The 22,243-nt window shown below is 40.5% G+C and overlaps 1 protein-coding gene across 1 annotated transcript; it reads right to left on the bottom strand.

Annotated features, from left to right (window-relative positions):
* Positions 1–113: 113 nt before the first annotated feature.
* On the bottom strand, positions 114–9,962 carry LOC125296876 (hemicentin-1-like). Its single transcript, XM_048246993.1, has 10 exons — positions 9,791–9,962; positions 9,063–9,341; positions 8,578–8,916; positions 8,055–8,282; positions 7,633–7,860; positions 6,864–7,130; positions 5,280–5,549; positions 4,379–4,729; positions 2,519–2,755; positions 114–1,692 (listed from the first exon to the last, which is right to left on the bottom strand). The coding sequence occupies exons 1-10, from the start codon at positions 9,846–9,848 to the stop codon at positions 1,457–1,459; spliced, it is 2,493 nt and encodes an 830-aa protein (XP_048102950.1). The 5' UTR covers positions 9,849–9,962; the 3' UTR covers positions 114–1,456.
* Positions 9,963–22,243: the final 12,281 nt, after the last annotated feature.

The raw sequence follows: 22,243 nt of genomic DNA, 5'->3' as shown, positions 1-22,243 counted from the left end.
TAGGCCTATTCTGCACATACCTGGAAGGACATGTGTAATACAATGTATGTAACTGTGCACTAAATTCAAAATAAATGTGACATTCTGATTAAGTGAAGCAGTCATAAAACAGATATTATGAAATACTTTATATAAATAAAATACATCCTTCAATTATGCAGATTAGCTTTCCATCTTCGTAAAAACAGACTCCATTTGCCTACAGTGTGATATCACAGATCTCATCCAGTGTACAACGGGCTACAGAATCAAGGCAGGTATATATGCTAATGCAGGCAGTCAATTTCATTTCTGCAAAGACAAGGACATCCTTCATATAGGCACATATAGGCCCTCATAGCAAATACCATAGGCAGTCCTACAAATATCCCATTATGGGTATTTGCCCATTTGATAAGTTACATTTTAATTTTAACGACTCATAATTTCCACTCAGCAGTGGATATTGTGCTACAGTACGTCTCTCTAAAACAAACCCAGCTGTATCTAAGTCAGGAGCTCTGCATTTTCCCATGCCGTCTGCTTTGCATCTTGTTTAAATTCCCAAACAGTAATGACAGAGATGCAAAACCCTCTAAATTTGTCTGACCATTTTTCTTTTAAATGAGCATTTCTTCATTAGGCTCCAATAGATTTTTCGATACTTTAGACCAGGTAAAGAGTGGTATTTAGCGGGTTTTGAAACAAAATTATTTGATCAACGTAGACTATGTGTGGAGAGCATTCACTCACCACCATGATCTCAGTGTGATGGAGGTGGCATTTAGAGGGTTTTTGCATCTGAACTCTTCATATTTACATTCATATATGTAGATACTGACATACTGACATACAATTATAAGTTAATATGGCCCATAACATGCAGGAGATAGCACAACATGATTTCATCCACAGGGCCAGAAAGAGAAATCTACAAAAGCACCAAACAAACGAACAAACAAAAACAAAACGGTGCCATACATCCAGTCCAGCATGTTGATGACAATGTAGTAGTGATGACCTCAGAACACAGCACCTCCTGCATATGCAGTAGGAACCGAAGCTACATACCTGACTCGGAGGAAAGAACATGCTGGAATGTGCAATATTCTCTTGGTAGGCTACACTTAGTAGGTAAGCTGTATAAGCTTTAGGTTACAGCATGGGCTGTACTGTGTCATACTGAATCATTCACCACAAGGGGTCCTTTGGCTTCCCAGGGCAAAACAGATATCACAAAGGTGGGGGGGGGGGGATTGCTATTCTCTAACAATGTCATTCTCTGTTGTGCTGCCAAGCTAAACAGATCTGCCAAGGTTTGAGCAGATTTGGATGAAGACTTTTGAAGTGTGAACCAGGCTCAGGACCCATAACCCTCTCCGTTCATGTAAGTGTCTCATGGGCTGTTCCAGAGCCTCAAATCTATCTCGAGCCTGCTTTGTTTAAGTCAGGCTTGTCCTCAGATGGTGCATCAAAGTCACGGAGTCATGCCCATGACATAGATGTTCTGTTGGGAGAGCTTTTTCATGGGAAGGCTGCTGTCAAGGCCGTTCTGCGCTACGTCTCCCTTTTGCGTGTTGGGCTTGGCGTCCTTCAGGCTGTAGTGGCCCATCTTGGTGTTTGTGTAGTAGATGGAGTAGATGAACACAAAGATCACGGAGATGATCACCACGACGACAGCCACGAAGCCTGCAATCAGGGGCAAGTAATCCTCTGTTGCAAGAGAAACAAAAACAAAAAGCTGTCAATCACTCTCCATGGAAACGGCGTCCATCATGATGTTATCATCCAAAAGTAAGAAAAATTAATTCCAGTTTAGAACAGCTGTGCATCAATGCATCAACAAGGCAGTTTGCCTCTTCTAAAGAGAGCAAAGCGAGGCACAAAAGGTTTTCAAGCAGTGCTGTTCAGTCCACCATGCCGAGGGAGATTTTAGGGACTCCCTGATGTCCTTTTAGTCTCAAAGATCACTTGACACACACCTCCTCAACTGGATTAAAAGCCATGTTAAGCAGCTTCAACTCATATTAGAGTATGCTGCATGCTAATAAGCTGTATCACTTTTGTCTTTTGTTTTGGAGGAGAACCTTAATGGAAAACTGTTGCTTAAGAATTCATGGTGAAAACAGTTCTGTATGTGCAGGGTGTGCCCAAACAGAGTCCATTGGCTCAGATAATAGTCTTCAACCTCAGATACAATGTTAATCATGAATATCTCTAGGGATTTGAAAAAAGTACCTACTAACTGACATTCTCATGACTATCTACCCTGAAACAATGGCAATGAGTGGGAGTACTGCTACTCTGGTGGTTACAAAAAAGTCCCAGATCAGAGTTTTGTGGACCATTTTTCTTGGACAAAGGACAAGGACACATGCGAATGAAGCATGCAATGGCTACATGCAGAAAGCACACAAAGCAAGAGCACAGGCTACAGACCAACGTACTGAATAATAATGAAAGAGAAAGCATTAGTGACACACTTAAGCAGCCATTGCATCTAAAGCAGCATTTAAGCATCGTTGGAGATTTTGTTTACCTTTGGGCACCAACTTGATGGTTTTCAAAGCGATGCCATACTTGTTGCTTGCATTGCAGATGATCGACCCCACCATTTCGATGCTGATGGTGAGATCGCGTCCTTTGCTGGATTGATTATTGAAGATCCAAGTGATTTCTGGCTTGGGGTTTCCATCTGCTTCACAAACCAATACCTCCTTGTAGTCGTTGAACACAGGCACAACACTGACATTTGGCTGCATGATACTTGGTGCATCTAAAGGGTGTAGGAAGAGACATGGGAAAGGGTAGCAGAAAGTCAATGCTACTTCAATTACAGCAAAGTGCTACCAACACCAATATCATGGGTTCAATGTGCTCACAACACACATGCTGATAAAAAAGTGGCTAATGAGCTAGGCTAGCATTCAGTAGCAAGTCACTTAACCCCAAGCTGCTCTGGGGAGACTAGCCCTTATAATAATTGACATGTAAGTTGCTTTGCACAACAGTGTCTGCTAAATGAATAAATGTACTTTGTTGGAACACAGTGTGGGCTCCCATACACAATCCATCCCCACCTTTCCCCAAGCATCTCGGTGAGCAAACAGACCTTATCTAAGAGCCTCCTCCCACCTGCCCAGCTCCTCTTATCAACAGCTTCCCTCTCCCTCCCCACTCGCTCATGTCTCATGGGAAAGAGCCTTGGGTTTGATGTGGGGAGACTGGCCCTTGTAATAAATTACTTCTGTAAGTAGCATTGGTTATAAGTGTCAGCCAAATGAATAAGTATAAGTGCTTTGTAAAAAACATCTATAATATTCTGATGCAGTACTGAACTGTAATACTATTTTAGTACCGCCGCTTTGATCAGAACGTGACTAATGTGTCCATGAGTATACACATCCATAGGATCAGTGTATGACCATGAGTGTTTATCTTGTATGTGTGTGGTTCCGGATCAGCTGAACCTTCATGATTAAGTTTAATCGTACTAATATCTGAGTGATAATTGATTAGGGGTATTAAACCCACGTCATGCAGAGATTGTACAATTAGATATTCTATAGCTCTGAATAGCAGGGACATCCCTCTCCATCTTCAAAAAACACCTGAAGACCCAGCTCTTCAGAGAACATCTACTCTCATAGCACTACTTACAACTAGTCTTGCTGATCCTAGCACTTACCACCTGACTAGAGCTGACTCTCGGTTGTTTAATAAACAGCACTCACTGATGCACTTATTCTTATTGTACAAGACCTATTTTTTAATCCTGTCCTAGAATTGTTAAGAAAATTGTTTCAAAAAGCTTAAACTGTTAACCATGTTTTTAGTTGCTTTGGTTAAAAATGCGTCAGCCAAAATGCAATGTAATGAATAATCTCTCTTGGGTGTTGCAATGTTTTGTAGAAATCCACCAAAAATCACGATAATTTGATCTTTGACTGCAAACAAAATCTATGTATATTTATGATCAAGTATAAATGGGGTAAATCCTGTTATACTATGTAGCAATGTATTGATGGATATTTCCTTTCAACTCCATTGCAGTGGTTCCCTGAATCAACCCTGTCAGTGTCAAACTCTTGGCATTCCATGGTAATGGTTAAGTGGCAGACCTGGGCAAGTTAACCAGGAAGTGGTAAACCTCCTAATAGAAGAGCCCTTTGGCTTTGTTTAGTTTGGAGTTGGAGATTGAAGCCACCCAGGCTGTTCTTTTAATGATCAGGTTGACAACTTCCTCTGGGTTATCTTATAGGTTTATTATAAGATATTATTAGGCACAGTATAGGTGTAATTTGATTGGCTGTTTGAGCCCAGATCTCAAAAACCTTTAACAAGCCTAGAATCACAAACTGTACCTTTAATTAGTTTCCCTGATCAAAACATCACTTACAGTGCACGTGGACGGTGAGGGCTGGTGATTTCACTTCCTGGGGTCCGTGTGGTCCCAGCCTCAGCGTGGCCTCACACCAGTATTGCACCCCGTTTTCGGATTTGTTGGCATTGATGAGGATTGTAGAGGAAACATTTTGAGGTCGCTTGTTGGTGTTTTCCGAGAACTGTTCTTCATAAACCATTGATGAGCTATTTTTTTCATTCGATTTTATTTCCTTGTACCAGTTCACAACAAGGTTCTTGACTGGAGCAATGTTTAGAATCTCACACACAAGTATATAATTGTTGCCATCAACAATTACTGGTTGAGAGTGGTTCTGATAACGGATGGATAACACCTCTGGAGATTCTGTGAAATAAAAACAGACAAAACACCTTAGCATAGCAATCGTTGACTTTCTTTTTCCCCTTTTTCCTTTATAACAAGCTGCAGGTACATACTGTCGAGAGATATACTCTTCTCTGCACAACTAGACTTTATCCAGTTGGACTTGTCAAAGGGGTAGATTGAAAAACAAGCAAATAATAGACTTATATTGCACAGTATGTAAACAGCGTAACGTGTGCATATTCCTTCCGGATAAGAAACCAAACAAGAAATTAAAAATTGCTAAACCACAAGATCACAAAAGTATGTACAAACTATATAACAAGCAGATTGTTGGCTATTATCTAGACGTCTTGGCAGTTTTAGCCAAAACTTCCTACTGTATTCAATGTTCAATACAAACTGCATTGCTACAGACTATGCTTGGATTTGTACAGCCTACAATGTTTTCTGTTTAAACCCCAATCAATGATGATAAAAAAAACAGTATTTTTAAAATTGCTCTGCCTATGACAGAAGGAAACATATATGACAATTAATTGAATAACGGGTTGAACTAATGATAACTTACTAAAAAGAGTAACATTGAAGAGTTGGTGGCAGGGGTCGCGGCCCTCAAAAGTTGCTGTGCAGTTTGGCTTCACATCCCAGTCTGTTAGGGCTCTCTCTGTCCAAGTGTCTCCTGTGGTGATGTGTTTGTGTGAAACTAACCACTGAAGCGTTGCTTGTGCTTTGGTAGACACTTTACATTTGACTGAAACATTCTTGCTATATTCCACCACTGTTTCATTCAGTTGTTTGCCATCAATGGAAAACTCTATTGGGCATGGAGCCTGTACACCTGCATGAGTAAAAAAAGGGAGACAATAGTTGCTATATTAGTACAATTTAACAATCAATTCAAGTATAATTTGTGATAGTTCCTGAATGAGCAGCCTGACACTAATGGGATACAACAGGATATAATGAATGACTGGCATGGCAGGCCCGCTATGATGTCAACTTCCTCTCATTCTTTCACGGAAAGCTGTGTGCCAGATCGAATTGAACACCCGACAAACTGACTGACCATTAGACATGGAGACAACATACAGTCGTTGACAGAGACGTCTGAGGGCAACACCTCTAGTTGTTTGAGAAGTCAAAGGCTAACGATAAAGTAGCCATTTATACAGAGACAAAAAGTTTGCTGTTCTTGGTGGAAGGGCGTATTCAGATGACCAACACAGTGTGACTATCACTCGTGGCACTAAAATAGAGATCAGCTCGCCCTATGGCCGGAGCGGTTAATGGTGTATGAGCCACATCTGTAGAATAGACTACCAAATCCGTTCCAGAGCAAGTGGCATAATATTTACAGCTTTTCGTATGAGCATGTCTAACATTCAGCTCTGACAAGGGCAACTGATTTCGAGTGAGAAGGGCGCGATAATGTAACACTTTTTGTTCGGTAAAGCATCATCACGCAAGCTCGCAGCTAAAGACTATTCCATTCGGTTCACGATAGGCTATAAGATGCCAAAACGTAGGCTACTTTACACCAGCCTAGTTTTTGTGCCCAGTTTAAATGTAGGCTTCTAGCAGCACACATCAGCAGCAGGAAGTTGACTAAACTAAAATTCCCCCCATTTAAACAAAACGTGGACAAGAGAGAAACTGAAATGCTTCAAACACTTACTCAATGCCGCTCCGTAAAGACTCCAAACAACAAAAGTTACAAATTCTATCCATGATAGTTTCATTTTGATTCACGTTTAACAACTGGTAGGTTTTCATATGGCTGTCGTCGACAGACTTCTCTGGCTTTTCCCTAAGTTCATTGTGGGGGGAAAGAGGCGCGTTTCCCTTGGTTCAGGAAAAGCACTGCCCAATCTCTCTTCCTTTCCTTTGGCTCCCGGTTAAATGTAGCCCTAATGCCTATCAGACCTCCCCCACGTCTAAAATATGCTACATTGCCCATAACACAACATTCATTCTCTGGCCAGTTACCTACACGGTCAACGGTAAATTAATAACAGCCTAAATGAAATGACGCTATATGCCAAAGTAACGGTTTTCAGGACAGTCAGGAGTCAGGACACAAACTGAGAAATGCCAGTGCATAGTATAAGGCCATACATAGGCTCACCTCTGAGAATGACATTCTGTAGCCTACCTTTCACAGTGACTCTGACCGATTTGCTCTCCTCTCCAAGATTGTTGAAGGCAAAACATGTATATGTTCCTATGTTTTCTCCGGTGGCTCCATGTATGTGCAAAAGGGACACCCCATCCTCATTGTTCACCCTCACATTTTTGACCCGGTGGTAGCTCCACCTATACTGTGGCCGAGGGTCTCCATAAGAGGAACATTTCAGCACCACTTCAGACCCCACCAAGTCTACCTCTCTGTCCTCAAGTTCAGTAATACGTGAAGGAGGATCTGAGGATGTAAGATCAAGATGCACACACTTATATTATAGCCCTAAACAAGCTAAACATGCAGTTTATATGAGAAAACATGGTCATTTAAAATATATGGATGTAAAGCATTTAAGATGAAGTGTAGACCTATTGCACAAGCAGCATCCACTACCATATTGACCATGTGCTCATAGGTTTGAGTCCAACCAATAATTATATCCTGATAGCACCACCTTATCTCTTTCCCAAAAGTTTCCTGTATCCCATGTAACTAAAAGTTTACCCCCCCAAAAAAAAAAAAAAAAAAAAAAACACCCATGACCATTAGACATGGTGACAACATTGTTGACAGAGCTGGGCTAACAGGCTAACAATTAAAAAAGGATAATGATAATAAAAATGATATCCTGATAGCATCACATTATCTCTTTCCCACAAGTTTCCTGTTTCTACTATCCCATGTAACTAAAAGTTTACCCTGCCCCCAAAAAAAAAAAAAAAAAAAAAAAAAAACTACTCACAGAGAACTTTGATCTCAAGCAAGTGAGAGGCATTTCCATAGCTGCTGTTTGCCAGGATGAAATACTGCCCCCCATAACCCCTGGAGAGTTTATCTGGCAAAGCCACTTCTTCACCATCTTTAAACCACAGCATGTCAGGTGTAGGGTAACCTTCCACCTCACAAGACAGGTTATGAGACTTATACTCCTCTACGGTGTAACTGTTTGGACAGTCGAATACTGGGCCATCTAAAAACAAAGTGTGAGACAGTTCAAGGAGGAAAACGTACGCTCGACAAGTATATTAAGATGTGTAGTTGAATGCAAAATAAATAAATAATAAATAAATAGATGTGAACATAAAGAAGTGAAATCTTTAGCATGCATTTCACATACATTAGACATAACTGAGACCTTGTGTGATAGTGTGACAGTACACTTACACATCACATGGACAAGTATCGTTTTTTCCAACCGCATCAGCCCTGTAACAGTGACAGTATAGACACCAACGTCCTCTCTGCTGAGTGGACGGCTGGGGTCTATGGGTAGCCCATTTCGTTGCCATGTAACAGTAGGATGTGGATTTCCTTCATAGGAACAAAATTTTGCCAATTCTTCCCCCTCTGATACTTGAATGCTATCTGGACAGTTGTTTGTTACTGGACCATCTGAGGAGACCAAAAACATTTTTGAGTATCATTATGAAGTTTAACCATTAGCCTAAGATACTTGGTTAATCCTATAGGCTAAGGTATAATGCATGTGATTCAAAAACGAATCTATGGCATCATTTATGAATGATGAAGAATAAATTGCATGAGGTTATCATTTGACAAATGAAGAGAGGGAAAAAGGTTGAGAGTGCTTCTGTTTCATTTGAAATCACAAACGTATTGCAATCACACTCCCTCAGATTAGAATTTTCTCTTGCCGTGATTTAAGCAACACATGCTTCAGACTCACAGTGTACAGTGATGTTGACATCCTGAGATGTCATTTTAGGGGGTGGCGGTTGGGGTCCCCCTTCTCCCAGATTGAGCTCTGCCTCGCACCGAAACTGGGCTCCATCGTCATGTCTGGTTGGGGTGATCCACAAGGTATCTGTCACATTTACTGGGCTGGCCTTATCGCTGCTGTTAGCTAGGGCACGACGACCTATAGGTACATTCCCCCTGTACCACGTCACAGTGAGGTATCGGACAGGCGCAACGTTGTATATGGCACACTTGAAATGATATGTCGTTCCCTCAATCATTGGTCCAGTGTGATTAGAGGAGAGTACAGGTGCATGTTCTATATCCTCTGTAAGGAGTGAAAGTTAGGCTATCATTATTAGTTAACACCAGCTGAAAAATATGATTGCAAATGTACTCACTGTGTGTGTGTGTGTGTGTGTGTGTGTGGATAGCTGAAAATAATCAAGGTTTTCAATGTGATAGCCTACTTACTGTACACAATGACAGTAAGGTCTGTCATACACTGTCCTTCATACTCTTCCAAACGATTGATGAAGCATAGGGCTGTCACATCCCAGTCTGTTAACGCTTCCACAGTCCAGGTGACCAGCTGGACGTCCTCCTGAATGCCCGTCTTCCCAACCGCGGACTCCCAGCCCATCCCATCGTGCGGTACTGAGGAGCTACAGTTCACCTCCACAGAATTCCCATATTTCACAGTCAGTCTCTTAGGATTGACTGTTATCGCGCCTTCAGGACACTGATTTGCATCTAAACACAATACAGAAAACTATTTGTTGGTGTCGAAATGGCGTTTCACGTTATCGTGGTCAGGAACAAACACAGGGGAGCATTATTCCGCCCTCCTGTGGTTAAGCTTTTAAGTTTAAACTCTCCAACCCTAAGATTTTAACGCAGACAGTTTATTCTCTCCTTGCTTAATGTGGGGGTAGGGTGATCAACTTGGCTATTACAATTTATGCTGCATTCGTTTACAAGTCCTTTAGGCTACACGATTTAAGTTTTATGACTCGGCGTAAATCTTTCAAAGCAAGTTTAGACATTAGATTCTAAATGTTCAACATGTGAGCACAAACCAAACCAAAATGTAGCCTACAGTAGCCGTAGTAATAGTAGTATTAAAGTAATAGTGTTGTGGTCATTTGAACTATGATGCTAGAATGAGCTGATGTAGGCAAAAGTTCAGTTAGGCTACTTACCAACAACCCATAAGGGCAGCAAACTTAAAAAGACCCGAAAATAAATTCCCACATACATTTACAAGACGTGACAAACCTCCACTTAACGAAAAATAATGACAAACGAGGCGCACGGTGAAAATTTACAATGAATAATCCACGTAGGTAGTCCACTGTCTGTTGCTGTGGTCTCTCAGTCTATTTCAGTTCTGTATTGAGTTACATGCAGGGCTAGATAAAATAGAGAATGGACACGTGCTGATGCACTCCGCCTCCCTGAGTAAGAAAGACCCACAGCTTTCTCTGGAAGAAAGGGCTCTTAGTAATACGCTGACACTCTTTATCTACGCGAATTGACGTTAAATTCTCTTTACCAGAGACGGAGAAGCAACCCCTGACTGAAATCAAGCAATGGCACAGAGGCAGGTTCAATACAGCTGGTGTAAATTTAGTTAACCAAACCTTGTGTAGGTCATTTGAAATAAGGATTAAATTATGCGACCAAAAAACTTTATAACGTTTATTTTTTGCATCATCTATTTTTGTTCACTCACCCACACGCAGGTCAGGCCCACAGTAGGCCTACACCCACACGTTGTCTGCGGCTCACAATGCACTGCTCCAAAAAAAAAAAATCAAAACACCTGAGCATTGCACTGAAACAAAGAATGTATTACTATTATCAAGAGAAGGTTTGAAGAAGTGTTTTCGCAGTTTCTTAAGCAGGTGCCTTTTGGCAAGTGAAAAGGCCAGGACGCTCTCTGAGAACTGAAGATGAACTTGGTTTTGCTATTGTTATTTCAGTTGGACAGTGGGAATACGTTCTGGATTACTGCTTTCACATGCTACATTACATTCTAAGAATGCAGAACATTTTGCTGTCCTCTTAAGGCTAGGGCCTAAGCTACAACCCTTCCAGATAAAAAAAAACTGTGAGGCAATCAGATATTTAACTTAACAAGATATTTAACTTTACTTAACAAGCGAGTCCAGCAATACATAGCGTTGTGTGTGTGTGAGTGTGTGTGTGTGTGTTTGTGAGTGACAGAGAGAAGGAGGAAGGTCCTAAAAGTCCTGTGCAGCTGAAAGTGTGTTAGATGTGTGTTTGTGTGAATAATCCCCCATTCAACATAGTCCATCACAGGCATGATTTAAAACACACACACACACACACACACACACACACACACACACACACAGTCACACTTTTAATCACACAACAAGGTTCTTGACTTCAAGAAATTGTCTGCCAGTATGGGTTATGACGTCAACATCTCCGTAACTATGAATAATCTCTCTTGGGTGTACAGCAATGATTTGTAGAAATCCACCAAAAATCATGACCCTTTGACAAACCTGAGGTCATTAAGTGTAGAACGTTGCTATGACAATCGAACTGAACGAGGAGGATGTGACATGTTGGAAAGGGGGCGTTCCAGAAAGCAGAACAAAGTAACCGCAAACATATCTTTGCAAGTAGGCATTATCAGTTGCTTGCAACATGTTGGTACCAGCGTGATTGTATTTTGTCTATATATTGTGTTATACAATGTTTATATTGTCTATAAAGCTAGAGTGACACCATCGGCTGTAAACAAATTACTTGTGGGTACTAACTCACGTGGTCAAATAAATCTTAATTAGAGTGTAATTTGTGTGATTTGTGTGTTTGTGTGAAATCTAATAGCCTACAAAGCACATATTTGTTGAATTTGCAAAAGATTGAAGAAGGGAGGTCCTAAAAGTCCTGTGCAGCTGAAAGTGTGTTAGATGTGTGTTTGTGTGAATAATCCCTCATTCAACAAAGTCCATCACAGGCATGATTTAAAACACACACACACACACACACACACACACACACACACACACAGTCACACTTTTAATCACACAACAAGGTTCTTGACTTCAAGAAATTGTCTGCCAGTATGGGTTATGACGTCAACATCTCTGTAACTATGAATAATCTCTCTTGGGTGTACAGCAATGATTTGTAGAAATCCACCAAAAATCATGACCCTTTGACAAACCTGAGGTCATTAAGTGTAGAACGTTGCTATGACAATCGAACTGAACGAGGAGGATGTGACATGTTGGAAAGGGGGCGTACCAGAAAGCAGAACAAAGTAACCGCAAACATATCTTTGCAAGTAGGCATTATCAGTTGCTTGCAACATGTTGGTACCAGCGTGATTGAATTTTGTCTATATATTGTGTTATACAATGTTTACATTGTCTATAAAGCTAGAGTGACACCATCGGCTGTAAACAAATTACTTGTGGGTACTAACTCACGTGGTCAAATAAATCTTAATTAGAGTGTAATTTGTGTGATTTGTGTGTTTGTGTGAAATCTAATAGCCTACAAAGCACATATTTGTTGAATTTGCAGTCCCAGGCATAATAATAATAATAAAAAAAATGGTAACCCTCCACCCCCCTCCACACACAAAAACACACACACACACAGACACAGACACACACACACATATATACACACACGCACAGTCACACTTGATCATCACACAAAGCAAGGGTCTCACAGCATGATGAAAAGAATGTGATCTAAACTGTTGGATGTACTCGCTGTCACTTCAAGCTTGCCAGAGAAAGAGAGATCCAACCATTGATTCTTGTGTCTGGGCAACCAGGTCAAAATCTCCCTTTCACAAAACAAACAGTTTCCAAACTGGTTGTCTTGGTCTCCTAATGGACATTATATAACCTCTCCAGTTCTAAGGTTTCATTGTGCAAGCATTATGCTAATGAACCAGAACCCTTCACCACCAGTTCTTTATCAATGTTAATGAACATGTCTGATGCGCAGAGATTCTCAATAATAGATAGTCACATATTGGATGGCCTGCTCACGCTTTGCGTGAAAACCTGACAACTGTGTAGGGAGGAGGAGTGGGCGAGAGGATGAGTAAGCTGCTGCATCACTGGGTATGAGGCTGCTGTCCAGCAGAGACGGTAGAATGTTTATCATCTGGTAGCTGGTTCCCGCTCCCCACGCATCTCAAGCCACATCTGATGCCAATGCTGAATGCTGAAGCCAACAATGTTGAAAATCCTGAAGAAAGGCACAGGAAGACTCCAGGCTCACAAGAGCTGCCATTTCTCTCTGCTCTCTGTATTCTCAACCATTGCTCTCATTTCTGGAAAGCAGAAAAGGAGAGGAATACATTTGAAGAACGTGAATTTCCCCCACAGGTTTGATAAGATAAGATAATCCTTAAGAAAATCTTTTTCTCCCATAGGAGAAATTGGCCCAGTGGTTAAGTTCAGTTCCCAGGAGTGATAGAAAATATACATAACTTTCACTTCTGCACAGAGGGCTTAAAGCCTATTTGGAGTCATAAGTCTAATAAGAAGTGGTAAATGTCAGAGGTTGTTAAGGAAGTGATGTGTATCACATGAGTATACCACTTTAATTCACTTACATTTTTGGAAATCACATGTCTCAGCTGACTCAGTAAACAAATCTGAAATAGTTAAAATGCTGTCAGTGATTCTTTTGGATAGGCCTATGGACTGATCAATAGTATAAGTATATATACTCTTTTGATCCCGTGAGGGAAATTTGGTCTGCATTTATCCCAATCCGTGAATTAGTGAAACACACACAGCACAGTGAGGCGAAGCACACACTAATCCCGGCGCAGTGAGCTGCCTGCATCAACAGCGGCGCTCGGGGAGCAGTGAGGGGTTAGGTGCCTTGCTCAAGGTCGGGGTTCGAACCGGCAACCCTCCGGTTACAAGGCCGAGGTGCTAACCAGTAGGCCACGGCTGCCCTGTATCTATAAAGCCAACTGGATAACCTACAAGGATGGTATGGGGGGGGACACATGGGGGGATGGTATGGGGGGGACACATGGGGGGATGGTATGGGGGGACACATGGGGGGATGGTATGGGGGGGACACATGGGGGATGGAAAACTGGAATTGATGGCCATATGAAAAGGACGACAATATCATGCAACAACGAAATGTACCGCACCAGATAACAAGCTAGTGCTGTTTTGGCTGATGAAAATGTACGGTCTTTGTGAGTGTGTGTGTGTGTGTGTTGTTTATGGATATAAATTAGTAGTGTAGTAGTGAAATAGTAAGATGAAACATGTGATAAAACTAAACAAAACTCCAAACAAAATCATGCAACTGCTCACACGTGTAATAATATAGGCTATGTCAAATACGATATTGTATGACCAGGTTCCCTACAGACTGCTCTACATGCATTTCTTGGCAGGAGGGACAGAGAGCAGATGACTTTCACAAGCACAGAGCGAAGCAAATTCCATCGTGTAAGGGTAGAACAAAACAGCCACAGAGAGAGAAAGAGGGAGAACGAGAAAAAGAAAGAGAGAGAGCATTTTTGGAACTCTAATCACTACCTGAACATAGCCCTCAGTGTGTATTTTTGATATGTGGACCAAATGACAAGGTGAAGGCCAGAGAAAACACCACACCTGAATCTACTGTGCATTCTCTGCCAGGTTAGGTTACACTCAGCTGGGCTTCCAAACAAAAGGGTTTGTTACATTTGGTGTTATAAAATGACAATAATAGGGGCACAATGGTGCTAACAATAGCAATGACACTATAGATTTTTCTGTATTACTAATGCAGAGGGAGCTAAGATGGGAGCATGATGAAAGCATGGACCAGTGCATCTTGGTGGATTGAGTGGCGATGTACAATGTTACCTATGTCTGGAAATAGTTGAGGTCAGTGGTGGTGAGTGAGTCAGTGTATGTGGGGTTTAGGCTGAGTGAGGGGTCTAAAATGACACCAAAATGATGTACTTTTGTGGAGGGTTGAATGAGGATGCTATTGATGTTAAAACAGAAATCGGTGTGTTTGAAAGTCATTTTGTGGCCAATCGATAGACCCCTTCACGGTCCACGTCACAGAAAAGGTGTGCGCATGTCGGGGTCAGAATCCCATTGACTTGTGTGTGTGTATGTGTCTTTTTTGCATATATACACGCTAAGCTTGTCAACCAGATAGCTGTATATGTGGGCTAATGAATCTCTGGCCACTTGCTAACGTCATCTACTCATTCTGTTATTAGCTCAGGATCAGGCAGACAATCGCCATAAGCTGAGACTATTTTATCAAGGTACGGTTTGCGGCCCTTGGATAACAATGACAGTGCATACCTTGACAGCTCAACATGCTGGTCTATTAGCTGTGCCATTTTTCTGACCCCATGCTGCACGTGCACCCAACCTAGGCTCTGGTTGATAACAAACATTGGGGTCTATAGGTTTTCTTACTTCAGTGTAAGGAAATGTTTTGGTCATCCAGAGTTTTATTAGCCTAGAAATCTAGACGCACCAAAAATGTAATTTGCTGCCAGGGTAGTCTAGCAACTCTCCGTTGGCTTGCGAGCTGGAAAAATGAAACTTGGATCAGGCCAATCACATCATGTATAGAGTTGGTAGGCAGGCTTAGAGTCGCAGAGTTGCGATGGTTCGCTGTGAATTCCCTGCTACTTGAAAACAAAGAAGATGGATGTTGCTGTTGGCGAACAGCGTGACACGAGTTAAGGTTTTTTTTAAGTTGGCAAAAGTTTGAACAACTAGCCTCCTCTGGTGGGAAAACGCATGGGATTCACGAGTTGTAGCGCTATCTTATTGCGTGCAGAGGGAATTTGAAAGACAACCGTTTATCCTGCCCCTCAGACTGAGCACTGCGAATAGTGAGTCTCCAGACCCTACATCTTGATGTGGGTCTGGCTCGTCAGGCTAGAGTTTTATGTCATGAATGCAGGGAATTAGTCAGGGAGAGGGAAATCAGTGCTGGATTTTTAACTAATGTAGATCTGTGTATCATCAGTGTAAGGGTACAAATGGAGACCATGATGATGATATGACCAAGGCAAGGTATGTACTGTAAATGATAAAGAGGAGGGGTCCAAGTACAGATCCTTGAGGGACTGACAAACTTTACAAACTGACAATAAGCAGCATCGGTAGTCAGGAAACAATGTATGTGAGCCTACCTTTGCTGTAAATAAATGTATACACTCTTCTGACTGCAATGTTTGATGTTTGCAGGCATTGCTACTACCGTTTACTAGCCTGGAAGCCAGCCCAAATTCAATCCTGCCAAAAAAATTGAGGTCAGGAAATTCGGTCTGGCCTCTCTCCATTGACAAGCTTCTATGCCCATACCAATCAAATCATCCAGGCGGGTTTTCTACAATGATGGACAGATGAGCAAAGTTGCCTGTACATTCACATGACCTGAGCACGCCTCGGTTGATTTTGTTTACAGCAAAAAGCGTGTCACTAGAGAAGCTAGACGTTTAGATGTCGCTATCACGTCTGTTGTACAAGATATTGACAGTGCAAAAACTTTTTTTTAATAAATAACAGAAAACAGTAATCAGAAGAAAGATGTTTTGGCTGTTGTCCCTACAGGATTCACAGTAGGCTATTTTGTTGCTCTATCAATTGTGTGCAGAGGCATTTCCCCCCTGTATTGGTTGAAACACGTCCCATTGCTCCAGTTCCAGTCTTCAGTATCTATCTGAAAGGAGATCTAGGTGAGCGTGGCCAGGCTAGAAAGCAGCACCTGTGTCTGGAAAAGAGGAGATCACTAGTGACTTATAACAGGGCTGTTTCAGTCATATTTTGAACAAAAATCTGGAAGGGGGTCATAAAGGTAATATGGTATGCGTACTGTATATAATTGACACAGTCTCCTCTAGGATTTTAGTGAGATACAGGTGGTTAGAAATGTGTCTTAAAGGAGAATTCTGGACATGAAGATGGGGGCTCATGGACATACCCCCACAGTGTAGCACTGTAACTATTGGCTGCAGCAACTCGAGCTAGGTAGAACCAATTGTTTTCGGGTTTTTTCCATACTGACAGTACTCGAAAAAAAGAGATCTATGTGAAAAATCTGCGGAATGCAGAAAATCTGCGGAATTTCCCTGTAATAGCCAAGGTGGTAAAATGATAGTATGTCAAATGTTTGATCTAGCAGAATTTTTGGACACCTATTCGATGTTCCCAGGTGTAACATGTAGCAAGAGGTCCTCATCAGTCTCTACATGTTGGGTTACACATGCTCCTGTGTTCAGATGTTGACTCATTTGATCAGACGGCTCCAGGCTACTGCTCTATTAACTGGAAGCTGGGAGTAATTCATTCATCATTTCCTTGTTGCATCATCTCTTGAGCCTCATGTGTTTTGATCATTCAGGAAAAGTGGACAACAAATAAGCAACCCTGACACTTTCAATATTGGCATAAAAGAGTAGAGGGAATTATTAGAAGTAAAGGAGTTATTACATTTCCCTTTGACTAAATTTAAGTTTCTCTTTATTGGAGTAATTTATGACATGGTTATTTGTCAGATAATGGAATAGTCTCATAACAAGAAGGGCAAGACAGGTTAATGAAAAGTAGGAAAATATGTCTGGCAGGAAGAAGCCTAGAAATAGTATTTTATCCTGTATAAAACTCAGTTTTGTGACATTGAAGGACACTGTGTAATGGATTGATCATGGAAAACCCCTTTGCTGATTATAGAAATATTTGGTGAATATCTGGTTACTCATTTCCTGTTCAGGGTTAAACAAAAAAAAATCTGTACAGTTAATCTGTGACAATACTGACTGTTAGTGAAAGAGTAAACACAGAGTTCCAGAGTGGAAATATTTGGTTTTTTTTGCCAGAAGAAGAAGAAGGACAGAAGTCAACAACTGACACTCTTAGAGGCAGTGTTCCAAACCCCCCCCAAATCCCGGCATGCCAACACCTAGTTCCCCTGAACTTGGGCTCACTGACAAAACACATAACTCATCAAATGCACCTGTCTATGTTGAATAAAAGTTCCAGTTCCATTTCTGGAAACGTTGTCAAGTGCCTGTGTATCAGTTTTGGTACACAACTTAATAAATCAAGACCATATCCTACCATCTCCAATATGGCTTACCCCCAGATTTTAGTCTATCTTTACCAGACTCAGAAAGCCTCTGTTATCCATCAACCAACCCTCATACATTCCTCTCTATTCCGGCATCAAATTCCTCCACTTTGCCCAGCATCATTCATCTCCCTGTGACCTCTCTGCTCATGGCCTAGATGGGTGAACAGGTCACATTGCGTCTATAAGTCTGTCATTTGGTAAGTGAGACCCACACCAGAGGAGCCAGGTACTGCAGATCATCTACACTCTTAAAACGAATGCGTTGAAAACAACACAACTTGTGTTGTTTTTTAACACAGCTCTGTGTCCAGATAGAGGACAACACATTCACTTTAAGAGTGTAGCTCCTCCCCAGTGAGGAATGTTTTTGCCTGTTTAAATGAATCATTTCAGTTAACAATAAGTTGAGCTCAGAGACAGGATGTATACCGTTAGCTCTACTTATCTCATACTGCTACTGTTACAGGAAGCTCATAACAATAGCCTAAGTGTTGAAATAGACATGGAGCCTAGTTCTTGACCCTATTAAGTAACACTGACTAATTGACTTGAACTGCAACACTGGAACACTGAACTGTTGGTTCAAAGTTGATCACAGACAGACTGTTTCCTTTCAAAAAGAAAGTACATCTGTGATATTCAGGGAAGGAAGGACAAGTATTTCGGGAGGTGGAGGTTGGGTGTATGTGTGCTGTTATGGGTCACTGCACACACATAGAGGAGCCCATGATAGGATGTCCCCCAAGGAGAACCTTTAAGACTCCAAATGCAGTGAAATTTGAGTTATATTGATATTGTTCTTAAAGGCCTTCTCTTCCTTTTCCTTTTGAAGTAGTTGTCATTCTAACAGAATAGGGGTGGTTGACGTTTTAGGCCGAAGAAAAGTTTTTGAAAAAAATTAGGCATGGAAATCACTTAGTCCTGTTGTACTGACCCTTCCATTCCCAAAAATATGTATGGTCTTTTAGATTTTGTGTTGAAATTTATATTTATTCACTAATTAGTTGTGGTAGTGACTAAAATTGTCATATGGTGTGACATGAAAGTTATTGTTTGTAAAATTATAATGGGGTATTTTGTTTTTAATGTGAGCAATGTATTATAATCTTCTATCATTACTTCATCAAGATCTAGCATTTCCTTGTGCAAATTTATTACATTTTACAGTATATTTCTTCATCAATACACAGAGTAAGGCATATGTCCTCAATCTTTCAATAAACGTCATATTCATTTTGACATACCTTGATATAAAAGAAAGAAAATGCTTGTGACTTTTGCTGACCCTATTTTCTATCTATTCCATTGAGATTTGTATGATTTAGACCCCAAAAGCCTTTTTATTTTCATAATTTCTTGATGTCACACCAAATGATATGGTGTCACGCCATGATAAATAACACCACAAAACAATCTGTTAATACAAAAATGTGTATTGTATGTATTTCACAAGCAACAAAAGACAGTTTAAGACAGGTATATCATGTAAAGGTTCACTTTCAGAAATCACAACTATGCAAAACAGAATGCCACCAAATATTGTATAGCTCTTGGGTTCCCTGAGTTTTTCTCTTCTCAATGGTGGGCTTCAATCTGAATGTTTGTAGTTCCCCTTTGAGTTTATTCTCTTTATATCTGTTAAAAGACAAATTAAACAATTTATTCAGATAATTTAAAAAGTTTTCCTGCATTATAATCAGATTCAATTGTTGAATTACTTATAGTGCTAAAGACAACATTAATATTACTGTTTTCTTTAACACCAGAATTTATTTTCTCAGACTACTAATATTTAGAATGTCAAATATTTATCTTTTGTATCCAAGGCTGTAGAGTGAGTGAGTAAGTGTGTGTGGGGATAATTTCTGTGTTATATGTGTGTGTGATTCGCAATACATGCAATAGTTGCACATCTTAAATAATAAATTATAAATCATGTTAAATATGTCAAAATATATATTACATTTAATCATGAGTTAAACATATGTATGAAAAAACATTATTTATGCAGGAAAATGCAGTTTCTATCATACAGTGTGACTAATAAATCATATGGTGTGACGAGAAAACCCGGTCACACTATAGGATATGGGGTCACACCATATGAGGTTTTATGTACTTAGCATGACATTAAGCAATGTGCTTTTATGCTAACATCCTAAAAACATGCTAACTGCAATATGACAATATAGTTTTAAAGGTAATATTGACTGAAAAGTAATTTTATTTGGGCATTTTTGCGTAAAATACGTCACACCAAAAGACAATGCAAAAGGGAACTGAAGCAGGAGTGCCAGATACTTGATTTTTTGGAAAACATGAAGAGAGAAAACTCACCTTGTAACTTTTAGTGTCCTTCTGAGGTGGTGTTCTTCCACCTGAAAGAAGGAGGACCCTTACTCCCCAAAGGTCTCCAAACAATTGCCCGTTTAAAAAAAGTAATATGGCGTCACACCATATGATATCCATTTCTGGGACAAAGTGTTTTAGTTAAGGGTGGCTTCACAATATTATGCCTGAACTTTTAGTCAAGCAGACTCACAAGTAGGCATCTGGGTTATCAATATATGATTGAATAAACAGAAAATTAATTCATTTTCTTGTTTTTATTCAAAATCAAAATTTGTGAAATGTGACTGGGACTGGCACAGAAAATTGTGAAAAAATGAAAGATTGATCCCATGAATGCTCTGTATGTTCATATAAAACAGCATTTTCTGAACAATATCACCATAGTTTTTGATATATATTTTTATTTTTATTTACCTATGCCATGTCATGTCAACCACCCATAGACAGATCGGGCATAGTCAGAGTGTAACAGCTCGTTCTTTATGGTTCGAGAGTTACAGCTCTACCGTGTTTCTCTGAAACTGAGTGTTAACTATTTGGGTGTTAATACTCCATGAGGGGGACTATTGATCCCTGTGGTCGGCCATTTTGGTCCTGAAAGGAAATGTGTGCGCACACAGTTTGGAACTACTTCAAGAATCTCCATAGAGTGCTGCTGCACACTGGGTGCTTGACTAGTATAACTGAAAAATAAAAAGATACAAGACCTCGAAAAGACCTCTGGTTGAAACGTTGTTAATAAACCACTCTGGGAGCTTATAGAACAGTGTGCGGGTATCTTTTTACTTATTTTTAATTGTAGCCTTATACCCAGCACCTGTTTAAATTTTGTAGATGTGTGTGCACTCCACTCATTGTCTGCTTGACTATAATCATTACAGTGCATGAAAATGCACTGTTCTGTTATCTGAAGTCTTCTTCTTCTTCTTCTTCTCCTTCTTCTTATTCTCCTGACTAAAATTTCTGAGTCTAATTCAGCTTCAACCGTTTAATGTAGAAACTTCATTCAAACGTTGTAACGTAGGTCTTGAAAAGGACACTTGAGCAATGTATTTTTCATCTTTGTAAACTTTATACTTTTTGAAAACAAGCTTATTTTTCCCCATAGACTTTGGCATTGGCACTATGACATCAGAATGGGCCAATTAAATTGCTTTGCACCTGTATCAACGGCCAGCTGCTCAACCATATATACTGACTAGATGTCGCCTTCTGCTTCTCAGCATGTGTCAACACCGCCGCCATCTTGGATCGGGGATCTGAAGCTCTAAACTAGTTCTCCCGTATAGTCAGTGTTACCGATTTAGAGACGTTTGGCCATCCCTAGCGATAGAAAACCTTATTTAATGACTAGCGACAAATTTGGCAACTTCTCACAATGATGGCAACCTCGGTTTTGTTGTTGAAACGTCAGAAAATTACCCTTCGCATGGCTTTTTCATTTGTGAATTAAGCTACATCTCGTTCGCCCAAAGCGTTGCCCCATGATTATAAAAGTAATGACTTTTGTATGGCTTATGTACAGTAGTAGCAGACCATGTTAAAGCAAAGCCAAGTAAATGTTCTACAGCAACTTCTGGTGAGATTACAATTTACCTGAGTCAACGAGACGAGAGGTATGTAGCCTCAACCAGAGCCTGTACGGAGAGCCTGTTCACTTCCATTGTATCGAACCTGGTTGCAGTTCACTATTTGCTCTAGGGGCGGCCGCTAGTGCAGAATGAATAAGAGTCTATAGGGGCTAGACGGGTACATTTATCTTTATTATCGTCAAAAGCTTAGTTTTCCCTAGACTCGACCATAAATACATGTCTGTCAGTTCGAACAACCCAAAAAACTAGAAAATTGCTAGAGATTTTGACGATTTATGGTCATTTTATTTTCGTTAGATCTTTGCCTAGATTGACACTAATGCATTAATGAGGAGTGGATCACTCCGGCAAGATGGCATCTCTATTGACGCATTTGTTCCAATGAACAGCAGTAGTCAAGGAGACATCTAGTCAGTATATATATCTATGCTGCTTAACTAGGCCCCATCAAAGAGCCAGTTAAACTGATTGCACCTAGCTGTATCAACTGCTTTCTGCTCAATTAGGCCAACTCTCTCAAACAATTTGCCTATCAACATCCATTAAACGTTCTGTCTATTAACATTTATTACACTATCTACA

The sequence above is a fragment of the Alosa alosa genome, chromosome 6, assembly GCF_017589495.1.
Source record: "Alosa alosa isolate M-15738 ecotype Scorff River chromosome 6, AALO_Geno_1.1, whole genome shotgun sequence".
Taxonomy (NCBI): Eukaryota; Metazoa; Chordata; class Actinopteri; order Clupeiformes; family Clupeidae; genus Alosa; species Alosa alosa.
This window is presented reverse-complemented; position numbering and strand designations above follow the sequence as displayed.

Excerpts from the sequence above, each read along its gene's own strand:
- LOC125296876 (XM_048246993.1), bottom strand. The coding sequence starts at position 9,848 with ATGTATGTGGGAATTTATTTTCGGGTCTTTTTAAGTTTGCTGCCCTTA. Across the intron at positions 8,917-9,062 it reads CCTTACTGTCATTGTGTACA|AGGATATAGAACATGCACCT; the intron begins GTAAGTAGGCTA and ends CACTCCTTACAG. Across the intron at positions 8,283-8,577 it reads TGTCAACATCACTGTACACT|ATGGTCCAGTAACAAACAAC; the intron begins GTGAGTCTGAAG and ends TGGTCTCCTCAG.